Consider the following 10,316-nt stretch of genomic DNA (forward strand, 5'->3'; position numbering starts at 1 on the left):
CCGCGTGGGCCGCGCTTTGGACATCCCAGAGCAGTTTGCAGAGACGTTTCCGCGGGCACGGACCGGGCACAGCCCGAGTGGCTCCACGGGCTGAGCTCCGCTCTCCGGGCGACACCGATCCCTGCCCAAGGCTGCGAGCCGAAGCTGCTGCTTGAGCCAGGGCGGGGATCCCTCACCCCAAAACGCAGATTAGGGACGTTTTGAGCGGGCCGGGAGCCAGCAGAGGCTCGCGGGGCTCGCGGGCGCTGGGGCGGGCGGCGCTCCCGCCCCGGGCCCGCCCGCCCGGGCGGCTCCAGGAACCGGATCCGCGGGCTCGCCAGAGCCGCGCCGCCGCCGCCAGCCATGGACCTGCGAGCCGAGCTGCTCAAGTCCATCTGGTACGCCTTCACCGCCCTGGACGTGGAGAAGAGCGGCAAGGTGTCCAAATCCCAGCTCAAAGTGAGTCCCCCCGGGCTGCGGCGCGCCGGTGGAGGGTGGGCAGCGAGCGAGCGGCGGAACGAGCCCGGGGCTGCTTCGCATCCCCGCGGCTTTCCACGGAGAAATTGTTAAATGTTAAGATAAGATCTTCCTGTTGCTTCCACGCTGGTTCGGGTGAAGTTCTCAGGCTCTGTGGCATCTCCCTTTAAAAAAAGGGGTGGGAGGGAATTCATGCTCAGATGTGTTTTCTAGGTGAAAATGATAAGAAATCTAAATTTTAGTTATCAGTTTCTTGTGCTTTCTATGGAGCCCAAACTCTGTTTACATTTTCTTGCTTGCCGGAGCACCTGCGTTTCTCCTTGCTGAGCCAGTGGGTCAGGAGGTAGGGACAGGTTGTTTTTTTAACAAAAGCTCCTCAGTGGTGTGGCTAGAAGTAACACAGCACTTTTAAAAACTCTCCGCTTTCCCCTCTCCCCACCCTTAGCAGCTTTCAGAGGGCTCACGCTCTCAGCCCTTCATCAAACCCATCACAGCTTTAAAAACCTTTTTGTCTGCCCCCAGGCCAGGGTTGCTGACACCTACCAGGGAGCCCCCTGGCTCTGAGAATAATTGATTTTTTTAACCTTTGCATACAGCGGGAATGTGTTTTTTTCATCCGTTTTGGTTCTTAGGCTGGGGTTGGAAATGCTGGTTGGTCCCAGGGTCTGGGATGAGAGGAGAGACCTGAGCAGGAGCGTGCTGAGCACGGGAGGTATTGCGTCAGGACATGGCAGCTGCTGCCAGCCTGCGAGACCGTTTTGAACCACTGCAAAAAACCCCCATTTTCCTCCATTCCCTTTATTTTATAGGGCTTCCCCAGGGCAGGTGCTGGTCTTTGGCAGGGGGGTGTGTTTTGCCCCAGAATTAAATGTTTGTTTGCAGGGATCTGGGGAGGCAGATTCTTCCTGCTCAGCCTTTGTGGCTCAGAGCCTTTGGCTGCCCCCAGAACTCGTGGCGTGTGCCCTGCGAGCCACGCTCACCTGCTAAAACTGTAGAAATAGCTGAAGGAATTAAGGAAAATCCTCAAGTAGGCCAGGGCTTAATTCGGTTTGCTAATCCCTGAGAGGGGCTGCTGTGCTCCCTCCACAGCACCCCCTGCTCCACTGCTCTGGGTCCAGAGTCTGGACCCAAAAGCACCAGCACTGCTTGTCTTGAGACATCTTTACCACCAGTGATGATGCTGAGGCCACAGAGACTCTGATTTTAATGGCAATTTCATGGACAGTTCATGCAGGGTCTGCAAACCGTGGTGGTGCTGGGGATGGCACCTCCCAAGTGACTTTACCCAGGGGGACACTGGAGAGGGGCAGGGATGTTCTCCCACGCGCCCTCAGTGACGGGATGGGTTGGCAGCAGGTCCCTGAACAGCACAGCTCAGCTCTGGATGACTTCCGCCCTGTCTCCAGGCCAGGGAGAGCTTGTTTCCACCCACAGAAACACTCGAGTTTGCCCCAGCCTACGCAGGCCAGCGGTGCTCCAGCGAGGGAGGATCCGGGGTCTCTCTGCTCTGAGCAATGTGTTAAAGCCACCGAGCCCCCTCCAAGCCCCTCCAGGGCTGCTGAGCCCCGAGCTGGGCTGTGCTCTCCCTCACCCGGGCGTGTTGCTGCACGAAGGGTCCTGAACAGGGCTGGGAGAGACGCTGGGTTTGCCCCCGGAGGACAGAGCCAGCCGCGAGCGCAGAGCCGCGCTCTGGGCAGTTCTGAGAAGGTGTCGGGGTTTCCAGCATGAAGACACAGCTGTGGGAAGCCGTTGGGCTCCTTGCAGGGGCACCTCTGCGAGGCAGCGTGTGCAGATGCTGCTGCAGTGGAGGTGTGTGTGTGTGTGTGTGTGTGTGTGCACAGGAAGGAAGGACAGCTTGCGGTCGGTGCTGCGCGCCCCGAGAGCTCGGGTAGGTTTGCTCCCAGCACAGCCCTGCTCTTGGGAAGCCTTTGTGCTCTCAGTGCCGTTGCATCCCCTCCCTGGAAGGGCTGGGGATGAGGGGTGGGGTCCCTCGGTGTGGCCATGCGTGGATGGAATTACCAAGAACTGCCCTGGTGCTTTTGGGCACCTCTGCTCATGGGTGATGGGTGTGACAGCGGTGGGAGAGGGTGGAGAACAAAAACAAGGCTGCTGCTCAGAGGAATCCAGGGCACTGGGAGGAGTCAGGCAGACCCCTGCATGCCGCAGGGGAAAGGTTGTACCATCAAACTGCTTTCCTAGAACCCCTTTCCCCTGCTGTTCTCCTCCTGTCACTGTTTCAGAGCCTGCAAGGGTTTCTCACCTCTCCCATCTCCAGCCATGCCACCACTGACCAGGCTGGGGCTTTCCTCTCCCTTTGTCAGTGACAGCCCTGCAAGAGGAGGGGCTCTGGGTCACAGGGAGCCTGGATGGATGGATGGATGATGGATGGATGGATGATGGATGGATGGATGGATGGATGGATGGATGGATGGATGGATGGATGGATGGATGGATGGATGGACGGGCTCAGGGTGTCCCCCACAGCCAGGGTCACAAGTGAGACCTCACAGGGCTTTTTAGGGGTGCTCTGGGAGTGGGGGTGAAGGATGGAGATGAGGGTCCACGTTGGAAACACAGCCTGGGATACAATTCCCAAGCTTTGAATTCATCCTGAGGGCTGGTTACCATCCTGGAGGATGCCCATGATATTCCCAGGCCTTTCCACCGCTGTGTGGACCCTGGGGCTGCACTGAGCCCCAAAAGGCACAGTGCAGCAGCAGTGCTCGGGGCTACTGCCCTGTTGAGTGAGCACAGGGTGGAGCCCTGCTGATCCCATTGGTCCAAAGGGCGGAAAAGAGAATGAAAATCTGGTCGAGCAAGAACTGTCTCCAGCTGCAGCAGCCATCATGACCTCGGGCAGCTCCTCTGCTGCTGGGAGGAAATTTCCAGCCCTGCAAAGAGGAGTAGGATGCTGTTCCATCTCCAGCCCCTCTCCTGAGCCCTTGGCAAGCTGCATTGGCAGGGCTTGGTGCAGAGGGGAAGTGTCAGTCACTCATTTAACCATCTCTTGCTGCTGGGATGGAAAGGCAAGGAGAGCACCACCTGCCCAGCACCACAAGCTGGAGATGCAGCTGGTGCTCGTGGGCAGCCTTGCTCCAGGCTTTCCAGCACATGGGAAATGCAGGAGCTTGTAAACATGCTTTCTTTGGGGGGATTTGAACCAAGTGGGCTGTTGGCAAGCCTGGCTGAGTATTTCTGGGCATGGTGTGTCTCCAGATCTCCATTCTAGACAAAACCTTTGCTTAGTTTCTCACCAGTCTTTCCTATTTTCCTGTTTCCATCTTTCTGTGTCCCCAGCAGGCAGTGGCTGTGCCATGGTTGTGCCAAATGCATGGCTTGGGGTGGCTTATCAGCTTTTCTAGATCAGAACCTGTTTGCTCTGTGAGGTTTGAAACAGCCCTTTCAAGAAAGAAGTTCCTCATGTGCCAAGAAAAGAAACTAACGTGGGAAAATCCTCAATTTTTGCCTGTTTCTAAATGATTCTCTAAGGTTTACATTTGAGAATTATGCCCAACCCAAACCTTGAGGAGGTGATGCCACGCAGGGCACAGCCCCAGGGGGGTGAGCGAGGGGGTGGCACCTTGGGGATGTGCTGGGGCAGGGCTGGAGGTTGTTCCCCTTCTCAGCACCCGCTGTGCTTGGCCAGGTGCTGTCTCACAACCTGTACACGGTGCTGTGCATCCCCCACGACCCCGTGGCACTGGAGGAGCATTTCCGTGACGATGATGATGGGCCCGTGTCCAGCCAGGGCTACATGCCCTACCTCAACAAGTACATCCTGGACAAGGTGAGCTCCTTGGTCATCCCCCAGAGCTGCTGCTCCTCACGTGAGAACGTTGGAGTTCCTGGGAGCTCCCCTTAGCTCTTGGGAACCACGTTCCCTGGTGGGTGGAAAGAGGGTGCAGAGAGATGGGTGAAAGCCAAAATGAGTGAGAAATGTTTAATGCTCAGTGTCCCCCTGGCAAGGATGGAGTCATCCCTTCACGTCACAGCTCTGGATGGAGCAGCATCTCTGCCCACATTTCCTGAAGGGCTCAGAGAGAGAAATCAGCCCCTTTTATCCTCACCTTTGAGGTGTGACCTCATTTAAGGAGGGAGGAGGATGAGCTGCAAGCAGGGGCAGAGCTGGGGTGGGCAGGGGCTTTCTCCCTTTTTTCCTGTGGTTCAAAGACACCTTTGTCTGGCACAGCCAGGGGTTGGTCTGTGGGTGCTGTTTCTTCCAGGCACGTGAGGAGAGGAAGAATGACTGACAGCTTCCACTGTGCTCACAGAAAGGGGCCAGAGCTGGGTGCAGGAACCCTTCACTCCCTGGCTCTCCTGCTGTTCCTGTCCCTGTGCCAGTCCCCGTCCCTGTGCCCATCTTTGCCTTGCCCAGAGCTGGTCAGCAGCTGCCCAGCTTGGCCCAGCAATGCTGATCTTGGCTGCAGGGATCTGGTCAGAGCAAGCAAGGGCAAAGCCTTCCCCAGCTCCCTCAGCCCAGAGCAGGAGCTGCCCAAGGTCAGCCCAGCCCAGTCTCCCCATCACAGAGTGGCCAAAATCCTTCCAGCTGCCCACATGGTTCTTTGGAAGGTGATCTTTAAGCCCACCCCTTCTGGTTTCACCAGGGCTAATAGAATCCCAGAGGCAGCCTGAAAAGGGGGAAGTGGGTTTTCCTAGTAAGAGAAGCTTTTAGTTTTGCCACCCGAAGGTTTTCCCCCAGCTTTGCTGCTGCAGGCCACAGTTTGCTCCTGTACTCACACAGCTGGGATAGAGCACCCAGGGACAGCCAGAGCTCCTCTGGTCCCCATCACAGCTGAGCCATCTGCACCAAACGTGCTCCTGGGGCAGCTCACAGTGCCAGGACACAGTGAAAGAGCAGCAGCAGGGATGAGGCTGGTGGAGGCACCATTCCTGCTGGCTTCCCTTCACTCCTCAGTTCCTCTTTGTGGTTGAATGGGATAACAAGAAACCCCAAACCATGGAGGCACTGGGGATGAGAGCTCCACATCATCCTGCCCGTGCTGCACCCAGAGTTCCTGCTGGTGCTGCCAGTCACCCCATGGACAGATTTTAGGAGTGAGGGATCCCAGAACTCCCCTCCGTAGCTCTTCAGCTCCCCACTCAGCCCCTGACTCCTGCCTGCAGGTGGAGGAAGGTGCTTTTGTCAAAGAAAACTTCGATGAGCTCTGCTGGACGCTGACGGCGAAGAAGAACTACAAACCCGACCGGAACGGGAACAGCGTGGTGTCCCACCAGGATGCTTTCAAGCTCTGGTGCCTCTTCAACTTTCTGTCTGAAGACAAATACCCTCTCGTCATGGTGCCAGATGAGGTAGGACTGCCTCTCCCCCCAGCCCTGTCCTCGCAGGGCTCCATGAGCTGGCAGGGCCCCATTTGTGGGTGACACTATTGCTTCCTGGCACGTCCCACTGCATCCTGCAAGATGTGGTGTTCCAGGGGGGGAGAGAGAGGAGGCTGGGGGTGGGACAAGGGGGCTCTCTGGACAGCCCTGCTGTGCCCACAGCCACCCCCACTGCACAGGGAGAGGAGGGGGACTTCAGAGGGGACACCCCTCCAAAGTGCTCTCCTGCCTAAGGGCGGTGGCAGAGCAGAGCTGGCTGTCCCTCTCCGTGGCCACTGCCACCCAGTGCTCAGCCCCTGCCCAGCATGAGGAGTGTTAAGGGTGAGGTGCCAGCCAAAGAAAAGCCTTGCAGTAATCTCCAAATTCCACAGCATTCAGGGGGGAAGGTTCTGCCTTTCTCTGGGGTCAGATTAAACCCCCGTGAGAAGGGGGGCAGGTCTGGGGAGAATGCACCCGTGCAGAAGCCAAGAGTGACCTCAGCAGAAGGAACTTGGCTGGGCAAATGGCTGCTGTTGCCTTCTACCCCTCAACCTCCTGAGATCAGCAGAAAAGTCAAAATTTAAAAAAAAATTAAAAAAGAGGAGAAAAAAGGCAAGAAGCACCGTGCTGCGCAGACGTAGGAGGGCGACCGCACTTCCTGTGCCCTGGGAGAGGAGTTTCCTGTTCCCCAGACCATGAAAAACTGAATCATCCTGAGCACCAGCACCCAATTCTTGCCCTTTTCACAATTAAATGGCATCAAAAATCCAGCTGGGTGTGGGGACCCTGCTGTGTGTCACCTTCCTGTGTGGTTCCCTGCAGTCACCCACTGGTGTCAGTCCCCAGGGCAGAGGAGAGCTGGCAGCAGAACTTGAGCTGGAGTCAGTCTTCCCCACACCATGTCAACCACCTTGACTCTTTTTTTATTTGCAGTTTTAAAGTGATGCTCCTCTCCATAGGGACCTGTCCCCCTGCTCCTCCCCAGCGATTTTTGGGAAGCAGTGAGACATCACTCCTGAATGGGGTTCAACAGTGCTGGCCTGTACTCCTTCAGGCTCTTGACTGCTAGAGAGTTTTCTTACTCTGCAGACAAACCAGACAAAACATCCCAGCCTCGGGGTTAAAAGGAAAAACCTCTCAGTAGAGGTGAAACTCTAACCCAGCTGCAGGCTCCTCCATTCCAGCCTGCTGCCTGGGATGCCTCAACCATCACAAAGGATGATCCTTCTGGGATCAAGGTCCTGCTTCTCCAGGCTGGAGAGAGATGTGGCCTTGGGCTCTCCAAAATGGGTTGATGGGGTGGGGACAGCCCTGTCCCCAGACAGAGACACCAAGTGTCCTCCTCCGCACAGGTGGAGTACCTGCTGAAGAAGATCTGCACGGCCATGAACGTGGAGCTGAACGCCTGCGAGCTGGATGATTACCTGTCCCAGGAGCCGCAGGGGCAGGGCGGGCTCACGGTCTGGCAGTTCCTGGACATGGTGAACTCGGGGCGGCTCCTGAGGGGCATCGAGCAGGAGGCCATCAGCATGGCCGTGGAGGAGGTGTACCAGGAGGTCATCGAGGACGTGCTCAAGCAGGCAAGGAGCTCACATATTCTGGGGCACGAGCTCCGTGCTGCTCCCACCCCGTTTTGATCTCGTGTCTCTCGGGTGCAGGGCTACCTGTGGAAGAAGGGCCAGCTGAGGAGGAACTGGTCGGAGCGGTGGTTCATGCTGAAGCCCAGTGTCCTCTCCTACTACATGAGCGAGGAACGGAAGGAGAAGAAGGGGAGCATCCCGTTGGACAAGCACTGCTGCGTGGAGGTACAGCCCGGGCCACGCTCGGGGACAGCAAACTGTCCAAACCCCTGGAAGGGAGACCCAAGGCCACACAATTTCACGTCCATGAGCATGGGAGAGCCACTCCTGTGGCTAAAGACGGGGGGATAAGGTGGAGTACAGGGGGTAAGGCTGTGCTGTCTCCTCTCCCTGCAGGTGTTGCCAGACAGGGATGGGAAGAGGTGCATGTTCTGTGTGAAGACCGCGTCCCGCACCTACGAGATGAGCGCCTCGGACACCCGGCAGCGCCAGGAGTGGACGCTCGGTCTGTGCCCACCCCACGCCCCTTCCCCAGCCTCCCCGTGCCCCCTGTGTGTCCCCACTGACCGTGCCCTCCCTCTCCAGCCATCCAGACTGCCATCCGGCTGCAGGCCGAGGGAAAGAAGTCCCTGCACAAGGACCTGAAGCAGAAGCGCCGGGAGCAGCGGGAGCAGCGGGAGCAGCGCAAGGCGGCCAAGGAGGAGGAGACACAACGGCTCAAGCAGCTGCAGGAGGAAAAGGAGAGGAAGCTGCAGGAGCTGGAGCTGCTCAAGGAGGCCCAGAGGCAGGCAGAGATCCTGCTGCAGGAGGAGGAGCAGCGGCGGAGGCAGCAGCACGAGGAGATGCAGAGGACCCTGGAGATCCAGCTGCGGGAGGCCGAGCAGGTGGGTGCATCCCACATGGGCCGTGGTGCTCAGGGGTGGGGGCTTCCTTCTCCTTCCCTTGGCCAGGGCAGCCCAGGGGTTTGGATGTACAGAGCTGCTGCCACCCATCACCTCTGGGCTCTGTTGGGCCTGAGATCCCTTTGAGCAGGAGATGAGGACAACCTGCCTCAAGGGGCTTTAGCTGGGGGGCAGAGGCAAATGGTGCCAGGCTGGACAGGGAGCCCATTTCTGACCTCACAGCCAGCACTGGCTCCAAATGACACAGCCTGTCTCCTGAGCAGAAAAACAGCTTTGCTTCGGACCTGTCACCATGGGCTGCCCCTGCTCTGGCCCGCTCCTCCCAGCGGGTTCTGGGCACACTGGTGGTGGCCTGGCCCACTGATGGCTCCTGTCCCCGCCGCAGGCTCGCGCCTCCATGCAGGCAGAGATGGTGCTGAAGGAGGCAGAGGCAGAGCGGCAGCGCAAGCGCATCCTGGAGCTGGAGGACATGCAGGAGAGGCTGCAGGAGGCCCTGCAGCAGGAGGTGAAAGCGCGGCAGGACGAGGAGGCTGTGAGATATGCTCAGGCCAGGTAGGACCAGGGCAGCTCTCCCCCTCCTTGGGCAGCCCTGCTCCCAGGGCAGCTCAGTGCTCCTGGGTACTGGGTGTGCTGGTGACTTCCCAGTATGCAGGCTGGGACAGGGAAGGCTGAAGGAAGGAGTGGCAGGGGGACATCCTCACCTCTTGCTCTTCATTGTCAGGCTACTGGCTGAGGAAGAGGAGAAGCTGAAACAGCTGATGAAGCTGAAGGAGGAGCAAGAGGAATATATCATCAGAACTCAGAGGGAGAAGCAAGTCCTCAAGCAGGAGATGGAGAACAAGAACAAGTGTCTGGAAGAGGCGCAGAAGCAGCTGGAAGAAGTGAGAGTGAACAGGCAGCGGGTGGACCAAGATGTCATGGTGAGCATCACATCCGTGCCACATCCCCTCACACGGTGAACCCAGGGGGCTTTCCAGCCCTCCCAGAGCCACCTCTGTGCTGGGGAGGACCAAGCTGGAACTGCCATGGGGGTTTCTGAGCTGTGCCACATGCAGGCACGGTGTGCTGCAGTGGCTGAGACAGGACAAGGGTGTCCTGCCCTGGGACAAAGCGCTGCTGTCCCAAGGGATGTCAGCAGTGGGAGGGTGTGAAGGGGGGAGGGTTGGAGGGGGAGCAGAAGGTCTAGAGGAGGGTGAACTGGCTCTCCATCCCAGAGGAAACCTCCAGTGCAGGCTTACTCAGGGAAGGGATGCCCGTGCCCATGGTCGCAGTGGGGCAGCAGCTCACCTTTCCCTCCATGCCCTGCCAGGCTGCCCAGAGGAAGCTGCGACAGGCCAGCACCAACGTCAAGCACTGGAACGTCCAGATGAACCGGCTGATGCACCCCATCGGGCCTGGAGGTAGGAGACCAGCTGGCCACCCCTCATGGACCTCCCCCGTGCTGGGGCACGAGCCCACACCCCCACCCATCTTCTCCTTTTTGGGGGCAGCTGGTGGCTGGAAGGACTCTCAGAGATAGTGCAATGCCTCCTGCAAGGAGGGACTCCACACACCTTTTTCTCAGCTGAACAGTCAGTTTGGGCCCCAGGTAAACCATTCTCTTTTTCTGTCCACCCCCAGACAAGCGAACAAACGTGAGTGGAGGAGTCTTCGCTGGCTACCAGCCCCTTCTGTCACGGAGAGATTCTTCCCTCAAACTCAAGCAGAGGGCGGAGGAAAAAGGCAGCGACCCCACGAGGGAAAACAGCAAGGAAAACGTGAGCAACGGTGGGAACAGCAGCATGTCACCGTCTCCAGATGCGGACACCATGGCCACAGAGCCCACCAATTAGCCCAGCAGGATGGCAGAGCCCAGCTGGGAATGGCAGGGCTCAGCTTGTCCCTCCAAGTGGACGGTCAGTGTGGATGAGGACCAGCACAGAGCCTCCAGGGGACTGCATAAGGCAGAAGTGACATTTCCATCTGTGAAGGGCTGCAGCCACCACGTGCCAGGAGGCTCAGGCAGCCCAGTGCTGGGAAGAGGGCAGTGGGACTTTCTCCTCTGGACTGCAGGACTCCA

At 58.4% G+C, this 10,316-nt stretch overlaps 1 protein-coding gene across 1 annotated transcript; it reads left to right on the forward strand.

Annotated features, from left to right (window-relative positions):
* The first annotated feature begins 245 nt into the window (after positions 1–245).
* DEF6 (DEF6 guanine nucleotide exchange factor) lies at positions 246–10,223 on the forward strand. Its single transcript, XM_064399111.1, has 11 exons — positions 246–438; positions 4,103–4,243; positions 5,581–5,766; positions 7,128–7,355; positions 7,434–7,580; positions 7,752–7,860; positions 7,941–8,239; positions 8,643–8,809; positions 8,979–9,177; positions 9,567–9,657; positions 9,878–10,223. The coding sequence occupies exons 1-11, from the start codon at positions 343–345 to the stop codon at positions 10,087–10,089; spliced, it is 1,875 nt and encodes a 624-aa protein (XP_064255181.1). The 5' UTR covers positions 246–342; the 3' UTR covers positions 10,090–10,223.
* Positions 10,224–10,316: the final 93 nt, after the last annotated feature.

Source organism: Passer domesticus, chromosome 25 (assembly GCF_036417665.1).
Source record: "Passer domesticus isolate bPasDom1 chromosome 25, bPasDom1.hap1, whole genome shotgun sequence".
Classification (NCBI taxonomy): domain Eukaryota; kingdom Metazoa; phylum Chordata; class Aves; order Passeriformes; family Passeridae; genus Passer; species Passer domesticus.